The 22,410-nt window shown below is 38.0% G+C and overlaps 1 protein-coding gene across 3 annotated transcripts in view; it reads right to left on the bottom strand.

Annotated features, from left to right (window-relative positions):
* LOC100756381 (TOG array regulator of axonemal microtubules protein 1) overlaps positions 1-22,346 on the bottom strand; it is a 52,412-nt gene extending 30,066 nt beyond the window's left edge. Inside the window, exons 1-7 of one of the 3 annotated variants that reach the window (XM_027416491.2) lie at positions 20,111-22,342; positions 11,852-12,005; positions 8,396-8,692; positions 6,491-6,753; positions 5,601-5,839; positions 4,109-4,206; positions 1,317-1,466 (exon numbers count right to left, since the gene is read on the bottom strand). In XM_027416491.2, coding sequence (XP_027272292.1) covers positions 1,317-1,466; positions 4,109-4,206; positions 5,601-5,839; positions 6,491-6,753; positions 8,396-8,692; positions 11,852-12,005; positions 20,111-22,159 — 3,250 coding nt within the window. In that variant the 5' untranslated portion in view covers positions 22,160-22,342. Of the gene's footprint in view, positions 1-1,316; positions 1,467-4,108; positions 4,207-5,600; positions 5,840-6,490; positions 6,754-8,395; positions 8,693-11,851; positions 12,006-20,110 lie in introns of all 3 variants that reach the window. The other 2 variants (XM_027416492.2, XM_027416494.2) reach the window with 2 other exon arrangements.
* Between the last annotated feature and the right edge of the window lie 64 nt (positions 22,347-22,410).

Consider the following 22,410-nt stretch of genomic DNA (forward strand, 5'->3'; position numbering starts at 1 on the left):
AAGAAAGAAAAAGGAATGGAAAAAAAAAAAAAGAAACAAAGAAAGAAAGGCAAAAAGGCACATTTAAAAACACTCATAGTATATTTCAGGATATTATGTAGCCTTTTAAAATTGAAACTTTATTTCATAATAAATACAAATCAATTAATTCAATGAATATTTAAAATTAGAATACCCACTATACTCTAGATACCAAAGAGATAAACAACAAAAACAGAAACCTTTCTTCCCTTAAGGAGTTTACACAGGCCAGGGTTGAAGATGAGAGAAACATACAATCACATAGTCGTAAAATGATCATCAGAAAGCTAAGCAGTGAAAGTGGAGGAAAAAATTTCATGTCCCAAAACAGATGAGGTCAATCTCAAGGCAAAGTATACTTTCCTAGGCTAGCTGGTTACTTCTACACACACACATGCATACATCCTAACACTGCCTCCCCATCCATAATTTAAGATGATCAGAAGTAATAAATGAAGCACAGAGGCTGCCCCCCTACCTTTTTCATTTTTTTCTCATTTTTTAAGCAGAGCCTTGCTATGTATCCCAAGCAGCCTCAAGTGCCCAAGTGTCCTGCCTCTGCCTCATGAGTGCTGAGACTGCAGACTGAGATCATTTAATGCCCAGCTTAAATGATCTTAGCAGTTTCAGCTGCCACACGCAAAAAAAAAAAAAAAAAAAAAAAAAGGCAACTCTTTACTTATTGGAACCCATACTCCAAGCTGGCCTTAAACTCAGGGTAATCCTCTAGCCACAAGCTCCCAAGTGCTGAGACGACATGTAGAAACTACTATGCTGACTAAGGAAATTGCTTTAAAGGCAGCTACCATGGAGTAACCTGGGAAATGGATAAAGCACTCACATGAAATCCTGTTCACTATTGCAGTTTTAAAATCTAACAGTTAACAAGAGCTAGTGATAACCAGAAGTTCTATCGTAAGGAAGGTACATTCCTGTTGCCACATCTTGGCTCCATGGTTAACACTTACATAATCAATTTATTCACATGACTGTTCTCATGTGAGTGATGAAATGTCTTACAGAAAAATCTGTTTGTATGTATGTACCTGTGCACGTTCTTGGGGTAAAGCCCAGAGATTCCTAGTTTTAGCTAATGTTTAGTCCTTTGCATTGGCTCCTTTAGACAAGAGCATAGACCATAAATCCCTAAAAAGTTTTTTCAGAAAAAAACCTATCAGTAGAATGATAAGTTAAAAACCTTAAAGAATTCTTAGTTATTTTTTTCTTGGTATGTTTAGAGAAGATTATGAGTCATATTAAATATTAAAAATTAATTTGTCATGAAATTTACAAACCTTTTGTATGCTTATGTCTTGGGTGTTCCTTATTTTGTATTTTTAAAGCACTAGGTGAAATGTCATGTGACCTATTATCTTCAAAATCACCACATCCAAACCCATAGTTCATACGTTGACCAATTATGCTTACAGTGGATGTTGTAATCCCTATAAAATAAAATACATATTTATTTAAATAATTTAGGTAATATTTACAATAGGTGCATATATCTTCTCTAAATCTATTTTGCTAACTACCCTTTTGAAAAGATCAGTAGCATAATATTAAAAATTATGTTGGTAATTTTTAAAGTTTTACCGTATTTTAAACTATATAACATTCAATTAAATAAAAAATGTAATTTTGAAAGAGTCGACCAAATAATTGTATGTTGAAGTTGATGTGGTGGTGGATACCTGTAATCCTAGCATCCAAGAACTAGAGATGGGGAGGATTACAAGTCTGAAGTCAGCCTAGGCTACATAAAAAGTTCAAGGACAAGTGGGGCTACAAAAAACAAATCAAGAACTTAACTGATTAAATTAACAAATAACATCCTTAACTTCTCACAAAAAAGAAAAAAATTCCAATGTTAAAATAGTGGATTTAAAGGGGCCTACATTCTTCACACCTTTCTCTTCTGCTCCCATGTGATGGGTACAAAGGTTTGGCTAATGAAGCAGTATACTTCACACGATTAAGAACTCTATCTGGAATCATGCTCAGCAGACTATAGGTTTCTGCCCTGTCACTTAACTGCTGAAGACCTTTAATGTGTGTAAAATGGGAAGAAGAGTAGAAACTTTCCCAGAACTGTCACATGTGTAAAATGCAGGAAACGAGCTAGACATAGTAGTGTATGCTTAAGAAGTCCAAGTGCAGGGCTGGAGAGATGGCCCATCAGTTAAGAGTACCGACTGCTCTGCCAGAGGACCCAGATTCATTTCCTAGCACCTACAACTACTACTAACAACTGTCTATAACTCCAAGATCTGACAGCCTCACATAGACATACATGCAGGCAAAACACCAATGCAAATAAAATAATAATAATAATAATAATAATAATAATAATAATAATAATAAAAAGTCCTAGTGCCTTGGAAGCTGAGGCAGGAGGAGAACCCTGAGTTTGAGGTTAGCACAGGCTATATGATAAGTTCAAGGTCAGCCTGATCTACACAGTGAGGTCTTCCTTATTGTACATCCCCTATACCTGCAAAATAAAGCAAGCAAGCAAGAAAAAGAGAGCAAACATGCATGTGAGAGAGCAAGCAAATACACATAAAGAACTTAGTACACTGCCTAGCCTATTGCAAATACTCGAATAGTATTATATCTCTAATAAAGAATAAAATTTAACACTTATTGTGTATGTCCCTTTAATAAGTAACAAAGAATTTAGTCCACACTTGCATATTTAAATTGTCCATACTATACTAATACTTTACCACTACTGGAGCTACATAATGTTGACTAAATAAAAATTCCTATTCAACATATTTGCATCTCTGCCCATTTTTATACATAGCTACATTATAAACCAGCAAGGAATAATAATATACTTCATTTTAAAATAATTCAATACTTGAGGCTGGAGAGATAGCTCAGCAGTTAAGAACACTGTGCTCTTCCAAAGGACCTGGGTTCAATTCCCTGAACCCACATGGCAGTTCACAATTGTCTGGAACTACAGTTGCAGGGGATCTAACAACCTCATACAGACATACATGCAGCCAAAACACCAATGCACATAAAATAAAACAAATAGTTAATAGTGCAATACTTTAATGAAAATAAAATAGTTGGAAAAGTGTTAGCTGTTGGAAGCTGGGCTAGGAAAACAGTAGACAAAAGGTTTCAGCAATGTTAGATCCCCAGAACCACATAAAACTGGTATGGTTATATATGCGAGGAATATTAGCATTTGTGAGATCAAGGCATGAGATCAGATGTTCAAGGCCATCCTCACACAACAAATCAAGATTATTTGGCTACATGAGACCTTCTCTAAAAATAATAAAACTAAAACATCATTTTAAATGATAAAGGCCTTCCAGAAGGAACTGATACTTTTTAAAATCCTTAGTTTGAACAGTTAATCCAGATACTAGACATTGGTGGAAGACACTGGCTTTAGTTGTAAATGTTTCTACTAATGGTACAGGAAAATCATTTAGAAAATTCAGTGCTATTTGCAGTAATAGTTGTAAAAATCTATGAGGAAACATCCACTGGAAACATCTGTAGTAAAGGCATGATGTCTTTATCATTTTTACAGCGTTTCTGTGTTTAACTTTGTTCATGTGCACGAAAACAAGTAACAGTTAACTAGCATTAGCTAGCAGCATTAGAATTACTAATCGAGGTCTCAAAATGGTGACCATCAGGTTTCAATGCATTTCAATTAAATAAAAATATCTTTTTTTTTTCTGTTTTTTTGAGACAGGATTTCTCTATGTAGCTCTGGCTGTCCTGGAATTTACTTTGTATATTATGCTGGCCTCAAACTCACAGAGATCTGCCAGCTTCCACCTCCCGAGTGCTGGGATTAAAGGTGTGCGTCATTACCGCCCAGCTAAATAAAAATACTTAGTGGAAGAACCTGGCATAGGGAAATCAATGACTGAGTTAAGTGAACATTTCTTTCAAAACTAGAGCTGTATTCACTTTCATTAGAATGGCTTTTTAATGAGTTATGATTATTGTCAATTGATGAGACCAAAAACTAAATCTAAAACGTATTTATTTTTCTAATAATACAAATCAGCCATAGTCTTTATAAAGCACATTTACAAAAACAAGATACCTGTATTGGGACTCTGTTCAGCAGCATGGGAGATCTTCTTTGCAGAAGGAAGTCTTGTTGAGCAAGGTTTTGATCCAAATGTTGGAAATATGTCAGACCTAATGAAACAAAGTAATTTCAATAAACATTTGGAATCCAGAGCTGTGCATCACTTTTTATCACTCATTGTACATTCTTTTCATTAACACATTAGGATACTAGATGAGCATGAAGAACAAAGAACTGTGGCTAAAAATATTTTGTTGTTTCTTGTGGGGGTTGTTTTGTTCAGATTCTGAGACTGTCTCATTATGTAGTCATGGCTGTATTAGAACTCATTGTAAAGACTCACAGAGATCCGTTTGCCTCTGACTTTCAAGTAATGGGAATTAAATTTGATTACCACCATGCCTGGCCTTTAATTAGACAGTCTTTACCTCCATTTGTGAGAGGTTTATTAAATTGAAAATAATTTTAAATTTTAAAAATTTACTTCTGATGTCTGTATATTAATAAGACCCAAATAAAGCCAAAAACAAACAAAAATACAACCCCTCCCCCTAAAAAACCACAAAGGCTGACACCCATCAAATTTTAGCAAGAATAAGCAAGTCATAGCTTTCACATTACCAATGGTAGTGTAAAATTATATCACTATTTAGAGAAGCTATTTAGCAATTATTTAAATATACATCTCTCTACCCATATCATGGCAATTTTACTATGGACTTTCAGTCCAAATAAAGGGTGAATATTTCAAATTCTATGAGGTCACAGAAATGCCCAGAGTCCAGGGTGAGGGTCACTTTTTCAGAGCAGAGGCTTTTTGGGAAAGCTGGTATGAGATAGCCGGGGCTTGAATCCCAGCACTATTCTGTAAGCAGGATGACTCCTCACTGGGTAGGCTACATGAGCTACATGTATGGAGTCCCAAGCTCTAAGAAATAGTGGGGCAATAGCTGGGAAGAGCTTACTCATAAACCAGAGTGAACTCTCGATGAGTTAAAATTAAAAAAAAAAAAATAACATAATTGGCAAAAAAGCAAATGATCTAGAAAAGAGCTAAGAGATGAAGAGAATTGGAATAAATTTTAGGAAAACAACTGGGTGTTTGATACCAGACCCATAATAATTAGGAGCTCTAAGTTATAGATGGAGTCACATTCTCTATCCCTATTCCATCCAAGGTAAACAAGGAAGGTAGTATGTGTAAACTTCCACACTGTATCTTCAAGGCATTTAAACGCTTTCTGTTCTATTTTCAAACAGGGTCTTACTATATAGTTCTAGCTAGCCTGCAGCTTGCCTCATAGACCAGGCTATACTTAAACTCACAGAGATCTGCCTGCCTCTGCCTTCCCAGTGCTAGGATTAAAGCATGTGCCACCACGCCTGGTGTAGTTAAACATTTTAAGAACTAAAAATTAAATGGTTTTAAGTCTTCTGCAGATACAGTGTTAAGGGTCTAAATCACACTTATAAGTGAATATTAACATGTCAGAAAATGAAATACATTATTCTCTTCCCCTGGGGAGTTGTAGAAAGAGAAGAGGTCAACGATTCTTGGCTATACACTCCACTTTCACTGTACGAGCTGATGTTGGGAGAGGACGATCGGGATGGGGAGTCCATGGTCAGCTCAAGCTTCATTGCAGAGTCGGGACTGTCAATATCAGAGGTGCTGCTGCCGCCACTCAGCTTGGCTCTTTTCTTAGCTGCACTATTACGAAGGGACCTAAGAGAGCTTTGCATCTAAGAAAAAGAAAGAAAACAACTCGTGAGATTAAATTCATATATATACATATATATATATATGTATATATATATATATTCCTTAGATATTTGAATGCCATTAACTTTGCCAAGCTAGCCACTCCTCCATCTAGTGCAAACAAAATGGATATTAATATATGCAGAGAATAAAAACTAGACTCCATTGCTTGGGCTAATAAACAACCTACTAGGCTATGAGCTGTTATGAAGACAACTCTCCCCTACTATTAACCATGGCATTTTGGCAAATGACAAAATGATTGAATATACTATATGAATTCAATTAGTACTGAATCAGTGACTCTGAAAGTAGAAATTACAGATTACAAGTGAAAGAAACTAATCAGCTACTATAGCTCCTTACATCCTGGAGATGAAACTGGAGTAAGCCATTTTATAGAATATGAAATGTACATAAAACCTGTAAGAGCTACATGTCAAAGCAATGAATCTCTAAAAAGTCATGCAACTTACTGAGCTGCAAGTAAGCTACATTGCCAGCCCCCAAACTAAATTATTTTTATATGTAAGAAAAACTGTTATGGCATAAAAGCACTATTATTTTCCTTATGCAGCAATTATATTACAGGATATTAAAGATTTTTTAATAATTAAAAAATGAGTTCTCACCTCTTCTTGGTCCAAATCTCTATCCCTGAAATTCAATTCTGAAAGATCAATTGTAAGACTATCTTTTTCACTGTTCCAAATATCATCAGGTTGTTTCTTTTTGTGTCCTACTGTGCTTAAGTCAGTTTTATCAGGCAAAAGGCTTATTCCCCTAGGTATGGGAGGGACAGGCTTTGTCCCATTTAGGCCTCTTCGGGAAGAAGGTGATCTCACCAAGGCAGGTGTAAGTTGAACTGGCGTAATTTTTTCTTGAGAATTTTCTCCTGCATGAAAAATATGTATTTTATTTTCCCTTATCTTCAGAGTAAGTTTGAGTCATAAGTATTTAGAATATAGTATTTTAAAATTAAAAAGTACATTATCTGTTGTGGAATATTTATACACTGTGCAAAGATATACTGCTGTGATTTGTATAATAAAAAGCTGGACAGCCAATAGCTAAGAAGAAGGTATAGGTGGAACTTATGGGCAAAGAGAACTCTAGGAAGAAGAAAGATGGGAGTCACCAGCTAAACATGGAAACAGGAGGTGCAAGATGGGAGAGGTAATGCCACATGGCAGAACGTAGATTAATATAAATGGGTAATTTAAGTTATAAGAGCTAGTTGAGACAAGCCTAAGCTAAAGGCCAAGCTTTCATAATAATAATAAGCCTCAAAGTTGTTATTTACAGGTTGGCGGCCCCAACAAGAAAGTGCAACAATTATCTTATATTAGAAACAGACTATTATGTAAAATAAAATGGAATAAAAGCACCAGTGTTCCCCAATAAATACAGCAAAAATAAGCATACGGAATCCCTGCATATTATATTAAAATACTATATACTAAGCTACCTTATCAGTCATCATGATTAATATTTGTTAATTTTAAAAGTTCAAAATAAGCCAGAAAGTTATTCTTTTGGTTTGACTTAATTATACAAGCAATATTTCAGTGACTGGTATATGTGAAGCAGCACTGGTTGATAGGAAGACCAAGTGAACACACAAACACACACACACACAACACACACACACACACACACACACACACACACACACACACACACACACACACACACACACACACACACCCACCCACCCCTGAGATTCTGGGATCAGAATCAACAATTCACATATGCTAAGAGCAAGAGCTCTACCACTGTGTCACACTCACAGACCAAAGTCTTGGTTTTCAATATGATATTTGCTCTTATAGGGAAAAGAAATAGATTAGTAAAAGCATATGGAGGATCAGCATGAGGAGAAAGTTGTGACATAATAGGCTGAAGATGAAAGCACTGAGCTTATGGTTATAAACTGAACTCTAGTTATGTGGGTATCTCTAAAGCAGAACATCTTATCTTAGAGGCTGAGGACAGGAAAGCATGAAGGATATAAGGAATGCCTTTTTGTACACTTTATTTGGAAGCTGAATTTGTCTGAATGAACCTATATGCTAATACCATGATATGAGAGTAGCATATTATTAAGAGACAATATTTTAGTTAATAACAAAAGAAAATGTTTTACAATAATTCTAGCAAATAATAAATACTTAGGGAATGTCAAATACATGAATAGATAGTATAGTAAAATATGAAGGATATTTTATATTTGAATGGTAACACTTGCCAGCAGGCCCTTAAACAACATGTTCCTTTCTACTATAAAGCATTATTACTTTCCTGATTCTGAAAAGATGTCTTAAAGTGGCAATGTAAGGAAAGAAATGGCCACTTCAAATAAATTTCAATTATTTATTTTGTCTATTAAATATATTGTTAAATACTTTCCCAAATATTTATAGGTCAGAAGAAAATATAATTAGCCAGGTTTTAAAATCTAACAACATTATAATACATTAACTACAAAGCATGTATTCAAACATAAACATAGCATTAATCTTTACCGACGTTCTTACCTATAGGGTCAGATGATTTCTGGTTGACAAGTTTTTTCTGTGGACTTGGCTTTGATAGTCCTTCAAAGCTTTTAAGAGGCCAAGAATTTGAGAAACTAGTGGAATTATCTTGAGATTTCTTTGGAGATACAGAAAGAGGAGATGTGTGCTTTGGACTAGTTCGAGGAGATGAGAGAGCATAGGATGGAAGAATAAAGGGTCCTGGGCTTGTATTTGAACCAGAGTATGAAGAAGTTCGTTCTGTTTGACTACCAAATGTTTGCTGTGTCTTACTGCCAAAATTTAGGCTAGTATATACTGCAACAAAACAACAAGAATATGTTATTTATATGTACACATTGTCTTAGAGTTCAAAGACTCTTCCCCTTTTCACATTCGGATCCCCCCATACAGCATTTGTGTTTTTATATGGTGTCAGGCATAGAAGAAATTTTAAGCACTAACACTTCATATCTTTGAATCCCAAGCTTTCTTATCCTACTGAAAATTTCTATACTTGTAAATTTATTTTCTTCTTGTAATTTTATAAAATTGTATTATGTAAGCATGTATATGCATTTATCTCAAGTACATACATTAAAAGTATTTTTAGTGAATCATTCTTATAATTTTGGTGGAAATATTTCATTATCAACATACTTATTCTTTGAGCACGTCTACTGTAGCTTTTCTACACTTTATCTTCTCCCAACTTACTTTTGATAACTTTTAAATAATGACTTTTTAAAAGTGTGTGACATTTAGCATTTACTACAGGGTCTTTCACATGCTAAGCAAATTCTCTACAATGGAGCTGTATTGCTACCCCATAAACCTCCAACACACACACACCTGCTTTTCAGAGAGAAAAAACTATCAACTGCATTAATTAATTTATTTACTTAGTGCAGGTATATATGTGTATGTGGAAACCAGCTCTGGTCCTCAACTGCTCTCCACCTTATTTTTGGACTAGGCTAAAGTAGTTTGACAGTAGTCAAATAGAGGAATCACCCTCTCTCTGCTTTGCCAACACTGGAATTACAGGTGCACTGTCCTGATCTGGCATTTACGGGGATACCAGAGATTGCTATCAAAGGTCCTCATGTTTGCAAGGCAAGTACTTCACCAACTGAGCCATCTTTCCAGTCCCATCCACTATAATTTAAATGGTAAGTTCTTATTTAGTTGGCAGCAATTATTGATAAGCCTGACTAATTCTGTTATTTTATCTTTCTTTCTGCATTACTTTTGTCCTAGCTTTGCTTTTGTCTGTGGTGACACTGCCTATGCTAGCCTTGAACTTCCTAATCCATCTAACTCTACCTTCCTAGTGGTGGAATTAAAGGCATGCAAAAACAGGCACAACCTTTTTTGTTTGTGTGTGTGTTTAAAATAATGGTTCTTGGGATGGAAACCAGAGTTTGTGTTCTAGGCAAGTGTTCTAATAAGCTACCATCAGATCAATTTTCACAACTCCTTGTGTATACAGTCGTGTATACACTTGTATATATACTCTTACACCCCTCCATTTTTTCCTTTTTTTTTTGAAACAGGTTCCCACCATGTAGCCCAGGCTAGCCCAGACTTTGTCATGGCAATTCTGCATCGTTCCAATTGCTCAGACCACAGGCATTAGCCATCATGTCCATTTTATATCCTGTCTTATCTGAAACAACCTGTCAGAAAGTTATAGTTTCTAAAAAAAAAACACAATGCATCCTACTTAGCTTTAAAATTTAAATAACTGCATGCACATAGTACTTATTTAATGTTATTTTTAATTTGCATTAGCCTTCACCAGAATTTGATAAACTTTAATTAGTCATATTTAAGTCAAAATTAAAAGGTGTAACATTTTAGAATAACAATTATGAAAAATACCAGTATTTAATTATAACAAGTTTTCATTATGATCATACGAAGTAGCATATGAGCTAGTGTCAGAAATCTCACGTATTTATAAATAACTTTATCTTGATGGCCATTGGTTGTGCCCAGGAACTGTAAGTCAGAACCCACACTGCCTGTCTTACTACCTATCTGTACCTATCTGTGACAGTCCAAGCTGCCAACATTTCCCAGAAAGATTTGTCTCATGAGTCTCCCAGTGCTGGGACTGAAGGCATACACCATCATGCTTGGAAGAATACCTACTTTCTATGAAAGTTACACAATTAAACATCTTTTCTGGCAAAAGTTCTTAGGTTATTTTTTACCTCCCTTTTCTCACTCTCTGTAAGGAATCTATCAGCAAATCATGTCAATTTTTACCTACGGTATGTAATCAGAATCCAATCACTTCTCACTGCTATGCTGGTTAAGCCCTCTGTAAACTTCAGCCAGGATTATGACAAGGAACTCTCCCTTTGTCTTCCTTTCCCTTTTTTTTTAAAGATTTTATTTATTTATTATGTATACAACATTCTGCTTCCATGTATATCTGCACACCAGAAGAGGGCACCAGATCTCATAACGGATGGTTGTGAGCCACCACGTGGTTGCTGGGAATTGAACTCAGGACCTCTGGAAGAGCAGTCGGTGCTCTTAACCTCTGAGCCATCTCTCCAGCCCCCTTTCCCCTGTTTTAACTAAAACATCCAGAATGAGCTTGGAAAGTATAAGGCAAGTGGTAGCACTTCTTTAAAATTCTCCTCGGAATAAAGGCTAGTTGGTTCAGTAGTCTAAGAAAGAGTCTTACAACTGATGTCTGGAACTTTCAGCTTTGCACTTCTTCCATTTCATTCCTATCATTCTAGTCTCTGCCACCTTTGTGAAACAAGTCCTCCATTCAACTATCTTAGTTATTCTGTTCTGAAATCACTTGCTCTTCTCTCCTCACATCTACTGGTTTGCTTTAAACATCCCCTCCTGAATACTGCTGCCTTTAATCATATAGTTTAAAATATTCCTATTCCTCTTCCACATCAAAATCTAATCTACCAAGTCTTACACTGATTTAATATTTGCTCCCCTGCTCAACTAGAATTGAAGCTTTTCTGTTTGCTTTGTTTTTGAGACAGGGTCCCACTATGTAGTCATAGCTGGCTTGAAACTGTCTGTTGACAAGGCCTGGAACTCAGACCTGTTGGTCTCTCCTCCCCTAGTTCTAGCACTAAAGGTATGCAATCACCACATCCAGCATAGAATACAAACTTTTTTGGCTTTGTTATGCCTTTCTTGAAGGCACACCCCCAGCACTAAGAAAAGCATCTGACATGCAGAGATTCTCAGGAAACATTAGAGGCTTATTAAGTGACGATGGCCCTACATTACTAACAGCCTGCCATGAGACCTATGATCTCATGACACAATTATGCCAAAGTGCCCACTCTTATCCAATCTTCAACAAGCATTTATTAAATAAGACTTGCTTGTTGGATTATACATAGTTTTTATAAGCCCTCAAATGGATAATGAAGTTTAGAGAATCTTTAACTTAGTTCAACACACCTATTATCCTAAACATTTACTTACCATTACCACACGTAGGAATTGAATCTGAGTTAAAATCCCGACTACTCTGAAATAAGTTTCTTGACCTTTTTTTGCTAAAACATAAATCATCATTGACTGGCATTCCTTGAGAGGGCTTTAGTTTTGGAGATGGGATGAGGTCATTAGCTGAAAACTGAGAAGAGAGTGAGTTAGCAAATTTTTGCTAAGCCTCCTTGGTAATAAATATGAAAAAAACAATTTAGATCCAATTACAAAACTCAGATAAGAGAAAAATATTCTTGAGTATGCAATAAACTTATTCAATATGACACACTATTTTTTTCTTCCAAGATAGAAATGCTACTTTTACTATACCTCAACTCTGTTCTTTACTTTTCTATAATGCATACATGGCGTCTCTTTGCCGTCTCTCTGCCTACCTTTCCCAGAATTCTCTTTTCGTCTCCTAGTCCCGCCTATCTTCCTGCCTCTATTGGCTAAGCAGTGTTTTACTCATCAACCAGTAAGAGAAACATATATACAGAAGGACATCCCCCATCATGAGTAGGTAACCCAGTAAGGATTCTTTTACATTAATTTCAAATTTTTAAAACCCATCCTCCCCTATTACCTTTCCAAACTCTAATAACGCTTCTACATTCAGGTTGACTTTTGTTATTGTTGTTGTTGTTAGCTTCCACATCAAAGAGAATATGCAGTTCTCTATTTCCCATATCATAATTTTCATGTTTTTTTACAAATATTAAAAGTAAACATTTTCATATACAGAGAATTCTAGAATTTTAAAAAGAAAACTACTTATTGGTAATCATCTAACATTTACACTGATAACTTTCATGACTTTGACAAGCTCCAATACCAAAGTTGCTTGTTTTGAAGGAACTGAGACAAGGTCTCATAGCCTAGGCTGGGCTCAAATTCACTATGTAGTCAAAGATGACCTAAATTCTTGATTTTTCTGCCTCTGACTCCCAAATGCTGAGATTACAGGTATGAGCCACCAGACCCAATATTTGAAGCACTGGAGACTGAACTCAATCTCAGCTTTCTAGGCAGGCACTTTACCAACTTAGCTATAAATACATTACCAAGCCTGTTATTGAGTGATTGACTGACTGATTTATATAGGCTGACCTCAAATCTGCCATTTAGCCCAGGCTACCTTAATACATAAATTGATAACGTTATTAATGGGTTTTGGAAATTTATTCCAACTTTTACTTTCATGAATGCCTTGAGGCTTACAACTTTAATTCTATTAGAGATTTGGAGCAAAACTGTATCCATTTATTTAAAAAACAAAAGAGATACTAAAATAACAAAGTAATTGTGGTTGACTTTAAACTTTGTAAATACATTATCAAAAGTGAAAATTGATAGTGTCAAGGAGGGCTGAGGGTACAGAACACAGTAGAACATTCACCTACCACGTGTAAGACTCCACGTACAATTTCCAGCACTACAAACAGACGCACAATAACAAAAGCATGGGCATGCACGCACATGCAGGTGCCCATACACATAGAGGGAAGACATCTAGTTTACACTCCAGTGTGTAAGGAAATGAGAAATTCTAACACCAATTCAAAACATGTAAGTTTATCCACCAGAGACAGTCATTAAAAGCCAAATTGCAACAAATAGATACTTAGAATTTTAACCGACAGGCGGAACTTTCTGAGGTAGACAAAGGTAGGACAGGGAAAAGAACTGTTAATTAACAAATTGCTCGAGGCTCAATAGCAGCACAGGGAAAGCTACAGCTCTAGAGACAGGAGCAAGTCACAAGGGAGTGAGTCCCCACTCTTCTTTGCGTTTACCTCCAGGAACTCTATCATGACTTTACATTGAGGAGAGAAGTAAAAAGTTAAATGTTTCTGCAAGGAAAGAGAAAATGTTAGCAGTTATTGTGAAATACACAGAGCTTTTCTATGCTTACCAAGGCCTGCCCTGAGAAGAAGCTTTTCCTTTTAAGTAAAGCCTGATCTGCTGAAATTCTACCAGAACCTAAGTGATCCAATTGAAGGGAAATGGTCAGTTACAGTTCCCTCCAGTCAGCTTTCCCTATACAAATGGCTCAGGAGGTTAAAGGCATGCATGGGTGGATCTCTGAATCCAGAGTGCAGGCATGACCGCTCCTAATTACAGGACTACAGAACACTTCCCCCACACTAAACACCTATTTTGTTTTGTTTGGTTTGGTTTTTCCAAGACAGGGTTTCTCTGTGTAGCTTTGGAGCCTATCCTGCCACTTGCTATGTAGACCAGGCTGGCCTCAAACTCACAGAGATCTGCCTGCCTCTGCCTCCCGAGTTCTGGGATTAAAGATATGTGCCACCACTGCCCTGCTAAAATTAATTTATTTTTATTTTATGCGCATTTTTCTTATGTGTTTTGCGTGCATGTAAGGGTGTTGGATTCCCTAAAGCTGGAGTTACATACAGTTGTGAGATGCCATGTGGGTGCTGAGAATTGAACCTGGGTGTTCTGAAAGAGTAATCAGTGCTCCCAAGTGCTGAGCCATCTCTCCAACCTGCCCTTCACTTTAACATCTATTTACCACTAACTTTTTCTCTAGTACACCAAAGTCAACTCTCAACCAAACTTACAAGGCATAAAAAAAAAAAACTAAACCAAACCAAAGCTAGTAACAAAACCACAGATAGAAGAAAATGAAAAGCATTAGAATCAGCATCAAATATGGCAACAAGGCTGGAATAATTAGGTCATGATAAAAAATAAAAAAAAAAACCCTATAATATGTAAGAGGCTATCCAGGAAAAAGACAAAAATACAAGTACATGTTAATATAAACTGAAATTTGGCAATTGTGAGAAAGCAAGATAAAAAACATTGGAAGAGCAAGTGGGAATGCCTTCAGTATGTGCTTTAGTACCACAAGATAAAGGGATCAATAATCCTAGAAAATAAAATCATCTTTAATAACAACATAGTGTCAAGTTATGTGATGGAAATCCAAGCAAAACTGCAAAGAGAAATAAATGAATCCACTATTACAGTTGGAGACTTCATCAGCTCTGTATCAGAAACTGACAGATCCATGGAGAAAAACAGAAAGGACAGCTGAACTCAACAACATGAATGAACTAGATATAACAGCTATAGATAATTTCATCTAACAACAATTAGGTATTGTTCTCAAGCTCACACAGGACATTCATCAACATAATACAACATTATGAGCTAAGGAGATAGTTAGAAGGGCAGATACATGCTGTATAAGCAATGAGGACCAGTGTCTGTAACCTTGTGAGAAGTGGGTGGGGCAAAAACAGGAAGATCACTGGGGCTTGCTGAAGAATCCTTGAGCTCCAGGTTCAATGAGAAACCCTATCTCAGTACAGAAGGTAGACATCTGTAGAGGAAGTCACTCAGTGTCAAACTCTGGCCTCTACACACAATTGAGAAAGCACACTCTCATGCATGTACACACACAAACAGAAAGAGACGACACATTCTAGGTTATAAAACATACTAAGAAATTTAATGAAGACATTAAGCTAGAAATCAGCAACACAGAGACAACACTAAAAAACAAACCAGTAATTGGAAATATACTTGTAAATTACACGTAGTCAAAGAAACAATATTAAGTGAAATTTAAACAAACTTCAAATTAGATAAAGATGTTTCTGGAATGACAAAATTATTTCCATTATTAAAAATCAAAGTTGTTGGGCCAGCAAGATGGTTCATCCGGTAAGGGCACTGCAGCCAACCCTGATGAGCAGAGGTCAACCCCCCCCCAACCCACACAGCTCAAAGAGAGAACCAACTAACTCCCTCAAGTTGTCCTATGACTTTCCTACCCGTGTTATGGCATGAATGTTCCCCACTTTCTTCCAATAAGTAAATAAAATGTAAACAAGAAAAAGAACAAGTTAAATTAAAAGAAAGCAGAGAAAAAAGGTAATAAAAATTAGCATAGAAATCAATAAAAATGGGAAATCAAGAGAAACATTCTGCAAAACCAAAGTCTGACTTCTTGAAAAGATCAATAAAACGGATAAGCTTTTAGTTAGACACTTCTAACAGCAGAAATGAAAGAAAAGCACATAAGTCACATCAATATTAGGATGAAACAGACCAGGTCTGCCTCTAGATTCATTGAATAAATAATCACCTTCCAGAACAAAAAGCCCCATGCTCAGTTGTGTTCATTAATGAAATCTATTCAACATTTGCAGAGGAAATTATGTCTATTTTCTATAGCCTTACTTAGAAGGCAGCCACATAAGACCTACTTCCTGCCTCATTCTATGAGGCTGGCACAGATGCTGTCTGACTACAACTTCACAAAACTCAGAAAAAGGCAAAAGTGTGGAAATAAGGGATGTGTTCCCCTAGAGGTGGGAAGGGGAGAAGAGATAAGCATTCATAACACAGAGATTGTGCATGGCAGGTAAACTGTTCTTTATTGTGACCACAATGGTGGGTCCCTTGCCAAAACCCCATATATCATCAAAGCAGGAGCCTAACATAAAAGATGAATTTTTTGTTCTTCTTACTATGCTTTCACTGACTCTACCACCATGATGTGCTACCGATGATGTGCTGGAGGTTCCCGGGCAGGCTATTTAAGTGTGGGGGGAGGGGCAGGGAATTCACAAGCCACTTGCACTTTGCAGTTAGTGTAGCTATCATCCCCGATCTGCTCTATAAAACACACAGTAACAAGAATAATATACATATACACTTTATAGCTGCACATTTTCATCTATTTAGTCCATGCCCTCATTTTAGATAACTTATAGTGTATTTCTACGAGCATTTCTCTGAGTACATATCGACAACTTGATTTCTATGGTAAATTTCAGTTTCACCACAGCTTTCATATAAATTAGTCCAAACTGGCATTTCAGAAATGCATTTATTCTCTGATTCCTGTTGTTATGGTCAGCACCAGAATATTACTATGATTACAATTATTATTTTGATATGGGGTATCATGTGGCCCTGGTTGGCCTCTGACTCACTAAGTAGCCAAAGATGCCCTTTAACACCTCAACCACCTGCCTCCCCATCCCAGGTGCTAGGATTACAAATATGTGCCACCATGCCCTGCCAGAACAGAATCTTAACATACCCACTAAACATCTCAGACTAGTATGGTAAGTACTTAAACATCTTACCTAGTACGTCAAGGCCCTAGATTCAAGCCCAGCACCACAAATACAACTAAAACTAAATACAACTCCTTGGAATGGGAAGAAATGAGAACACTTAGGAGTCAGTTCCATCTGCTTCAGTACTACTGCAAAAAGATAAATGTGGCTCACCTTTAATCCCAGCACTTGGGAGGCAGAGGCAGGCGGTTCTCTGTGAGTTTGAGGCCAGCCTGGTCTACAGAACAAGTACCAGGACAGGTTCCAAAGCTACACAGAGAAGCCTGGTCTTGAAAAACAGAAAAGAAAAAAACAAAACAAAAAAACAAAACAAAACTATGGAGCTGGGCATAATGGCACACACCTTTAATGCCAGAACTCAGGAGGTGGATCTTTGTGAGTTAAAGGCTAGCCTGGTCTATATAGCAAGTTCCAGGACAGCCAGAGCTACATAGTGAAACCCTGTTTCAGGGAAAAAAAATAAAAAATTAAAAACCGAAAACAAAAACCAAAAGAACTACAAAAAAATCTTGAACTTTATTTACAATGATGTTGGAAGCTAGGCTTTTATAAAAGAAAATGACAAAGAACCTGCATTGCCCAATTCAGTTGGAATTACTCAGAGGAACTTACTTAAAAAAAAAAACAAAAAACAAAAAACATCTTGGTTCTGTCCACTGAAAAGGCTGATCTGCAATGGAAAGAATTAGCAATGAGAGAAAACATATGCAGAATTTGGTTTTGAAATATTATTACTCTACTATACTGTCAATATTAGGAGCTTATGGGGAAACAGCTGATCCCAGTGTGAAACAAGGAAAATGACAGGAGCCAAGGAAAGATGACAGGAGCCAGCCACTGGTCAAACATGGGTAATTTAGCACCAAAAAACTCAAGCTGATGGCCAACATTAAATGAACTAAATGGGATTTTGGAAATTTTTGTCCCATAATGCTTTGTCTGGGCATTTTTTTAAAACCTTGCAGATCTTTTGCTTATGTATTATGTTTCTGATTTTATATTTTTATGGGATTTCTATGTGTTTGAGTGTTTCTGATGCTTTTCTGTTGGCTCTTTTTTTTTCTGTTTGTTTATTTTGTCCTGTTCTGGATTGTTGTTTGTTTTTTTAGTTGCCTGTTTATTTCCTAATTTGAGGAAGATTGTAGATCTGGGTGGCTGAGGAGTTGGGGAGGATCTGGGAAGAGTTGGGCGAGGAGAAACCATGTTTAAAATATATATGCATTAAAAAAATCTACTTTTAATAAAAATTTGAATTATAAATAAATTTTTAAAAACTTAATTTGGGTATGGAAAAAAGACTCAGCAGTTCAGGGATCTTGCTGTTCTTACAGGGATAGAGTTTGGTCCCCAGCACCAATACTGGGCCAAGTTACAGAATCCTATTATTTCCTCTAGCTTCACCAAATCTGACACCCTCTTCTGGCTTACACACACACACACACACACACACACACACACACACACACACACACAGGCATAACCACAGAAACACATAAATAGAAATAAATCTTTAAAAGTACAAACTTGAATTTAATGAGCAAATTTTTTTTTTTTTTTTTTTTTTGAGACAGGATCCCCCTGTGGCTTTGGAGGCTATCCTGGAACTAGGTCTTGTAGACCAGGCTGGTCTCGAACTCACAGACATCCACCTGCCTCTGCCTCCCAAGTGCTGGGACTAAAGGTTGTGTGCCACCACCACCCAGCTTGAAGCAAAAATTATAGGTATAATAATTACACATAGAAAAGAATTTTAGGCAACAAATATAGAAGAAATGCTTTTTGTCTTTAATCACATTCTTTATGGCCCCCAATGTAATAACTTTTAATAAAAGTAAAAATACTCACTGGATGTCAAGAACAATGAGTAAAATGTTACTGAGGTATGTAACATTTATGGTAAAGGGAATAATATACCTTTATAATGGATCTTGTTGTCAGTTTAAATCAAGCGATAAATGATGTGTTACTCAAGGTGGGACAAGCCCTTTGTGCTGTATCCATTACTTAGGTAATATATTTGCTAAGAATTTTCCCCTCCTTTGGTTTTTCAAGACAGGGTTTCTCTGTATTGTTTTGGAGCCTGTCCCGGAACTTACTCTGTAGACCAGGCTGGCCTCGAACTCACAGAGATCCGCCTGCCTCTGCTTTCCGAGTGCTGGGATTAAAGGTGTGAGCTTTCCTAAGAATTTTTATCTTCAGTCTAATCATAGAGAAACAATCAGACAAACTAGCAATTGTGAGATACTGCACAAAACAATTACCCCAGCCTTCAGGAGGAAAAGGGGCCTACCATGAAAAAACATACAAAACCCACAAAAAGGTAGGGACATAATACTAGGATAAAAGACAACAGCCACAACAACCATGATTGGATCTTGGTTGGTAAAATAAAATAAATAAAATAAATAAAATAAAATAAAAAATATAAAACACTGGGAATAAATGGAGAAATTTAAATAAAAGCTATATACTATTTAATTACTGTTAGTATTCTAAAGCACAGTAATAGTTAGAAAATAACATTTTAGAAGACGTATGTCAAAATATTAAGGAGTGAAATCCAAAATATGTCTATTTACTATCAAATGGTTCATAAACTACGGGGCAAATATTACACAATGTAAACAGGCAAATACAGATGAAGTACATGAGTACTGACTATACTATGAATCTACATGTAGATTTACACATTTTAAAATGAAAGCTTTTGGGGGACAGGAATCCCAGTTCAAAGATCAGACCTCTGAAGGCTATTTTGCTTTGTCTAATGGAACTATTTTCCCTACCTTTGGTATTACACAACACCCTGTATTTCTATTCTAGCACTTAATACATGTTAATTGCCAGTTTGCAACTTTCTCCAGAAACCACTTGGAACTGGAACTAATTCTGGTACCTACTAGGTATTTGGTGTTTGTTGTATGATCGAGAAGAATGACATGATGAAAACAATAAGCCATAATTGAAACCCATTTATTGTCCGTTATCACATTGATCCTCAAATTTAATCAAGAAGGAACCCTACTAAATGGACTTACATAACCATTGTAATGGATGTCCAAATCAGCACTTAATTCAGAAATTTTCGTTGTAAATTTTTCATTTTTCAACTCAAGAAAATTAAGCATACCTGCTCCGTATCTTTAGTGTCCTTGGAATTGGAGGTCTGATTTTCTCCTGTGACTCCAGGCTGCTCATTTTCCCATGGTAATTTGTTTTTCCCCTTTCCAGCACTTAATACCCTTCGGGTACAGATCGTTGGACTGTAGGATCCATACAGCTGCATGCTGTCCCTCGTGTGGTCACCACAGTAACAGTGTGCACTCTGAGTTCTGTTACCAGACATAAGCCAGTCTGTATCTGCTCCATGTGCCAAATGGCTTGACCTACCCTGGGCAGAAGATGGCATGAGTATTGCATACTCCACAAATCCCTGCTCTGTTAGCCGTGGTAGAGTTTTTCTGGCCAATCTGGCCTGCACAGCATTCATCACTCCATCTCCATTATCTTGCAATTCAACAGTATCTACAGCTTTAAAAAGGACATTGGTTTTACCTGAGCCCATTGATGATGCCAAAACAGCAAAGGCTTCTAGAGCTGCTTGGCGTACCCTGCGTTTGCTATCTACAAGAGCTGGAGCAAGATCAAAAGACAGTTTGGATAAGTCAAAATCCTCACTGGGATAGGTCAGGAGGGAACAGATACAAATGTTCACTACTTCCTCTCTGACTCTGGAATGCTTATGTTTGAGATTTTCCAGGAGCAAACAAAGCACCTGCTGAGGGCCTACTTCTTTCATTAGCTTTAGAAAGATTTTCATGTATTCCTGCTTGATCACCAACTTGTTGTCTGCTAGCACTTTCACAGAAGCCGCTATAACTGGTCCCAAAAACTGTTGTACCTGCTCTCCCAGGCGAATGACCAGTAAATGCAGAACTTGAAGTGTGCCATGGACCACTTTGAAATTGGAATCGTCTAACAAATTATACAGCAAGCTAATGAAACCAACAAGACTAGAATGAGGGGTAGAACTTGGGTTAAATTTTCCCAGCAACTGTTTTAGTTCTTCAACAGCCTGAGTCCTGTTCTTATAGTCTTCCTGATCTAACAATCTTGCATGCAGCTCCTGAGGAATAATCCCAAATTTAAGATTGCTACTGGAAAGAGCCACTACACAAGGGGTAGGATCTTCAGAAAACCCAGAGGTTTCTAGCTCCAAATAATAAGGAACCTCACTTCCAAACTGGGACTCCAGGCGGCGGTTGTAGTGCCTCCTCAGAGCAGAGGGCAGACGAGAGATGTACGATTGAAACCTCTCTTGACCAAGTCGTTCTCCAATTTGTTGAAGTGTCGAGAATGCTGTCTCGGATTCTTGTTCCATCTCTTGGCCGCCAAGTTTTCGGGCCAGAGATATTATTATCTCCGTGAGATCCAAGCCCTGCAACAAATCCTCAGGAGTAAGCAAGATAGGGAGCAACAGCGCGGTGGAAGCTCTAAGCCGGGCATCTGGACTTTCCAGGCCTTGGATCAGCGTTCTCAGGACCTGGCCAGAACTACGCCTCAGACAAATATGCAGGATCTGCAGCGCATCTTTCCGTAGGGCTGGATTATCCTCTCGTAACGAGACAACTAGTTGGGGCAAAAGCGCTAAACTAAAGGCCTCTTCCAGCTGACCCGCCTCCCCCTGGCCCCGAAGGACGTCCGAGAGGAGCTGCAAGCAGAGTCTCTTCTCATCGCCGCCGCCTTCCACTAGCACTCGGCCCAGCGCCCGATACAAGGCTTCCTTGCGGCGGGGAAAGCCGAGCCGGCCGCCCCGCCGCGGCAAGGCAGCCTGCAGAGCCTGGAACGCCTCGGAAGGATCCGGTGCGGCGCGCAGGAGTTGAAGGAGCCGAGTCTCCTCCTCATCTCCTCCCGACAGCCCACTGCCAGGCCCCGACCAGCTACTTGACACGTCCGCCGGCAGCAGGAGGGTCGAGGTCAGAGGCGACGGCGTTGAGGGGCAGGAACCGTGATCCCCCGCAGCCCCACGGCAGTAGTAATTTTTCTCGCCTCTCATGGTGGCCCCGGCTCGACGACCATCAGTCCCTGGGGCGGAAGGACGACCGCGGCTCGGGAGGCGATAGGAACCGAGGGTTGCAGGAGGAGGCAGCAGGAGCAGCTCGGAAGGCGCGGCCGCCATGGAGGGTCGTCAGGAAGCGATGGCTGGAGGGAACCATTGCCGTCTTGGGAGGGCTGGATGAAGCCCAGCCTTCCAGCTCCTCTCCGACGCCCGAGGTGCAGAGGATGGCGAGGAACGGCTTCCGTCAGCTGCCAGGCCACTCGGGCCTTCTACTCCCGGAGCCAGCCTCCGGCAAAATGGCCCCCGCCTGAGCCCGGGACCCCACCGCCGCCACCCGGCGTAACCAGGGCCACCACGTGACCAAACCGAGC

Source organism: Cricetulus griseus, chromosome 5 (assembly GCF_003668045.3).
Source record: "Cricetulus griseus strain 17A/GY chromosome 5, alternate assembly CriGri-PICRH-1.0, whole genome shotgun sequence".
Classification (NCBI taxonomy): domain Eukaryota; kingdom Metazoa; phylum Chordata; class Mammalia; order Rodentia; family Cricetidae; genus Cricetulus; species Cricetulus griseus.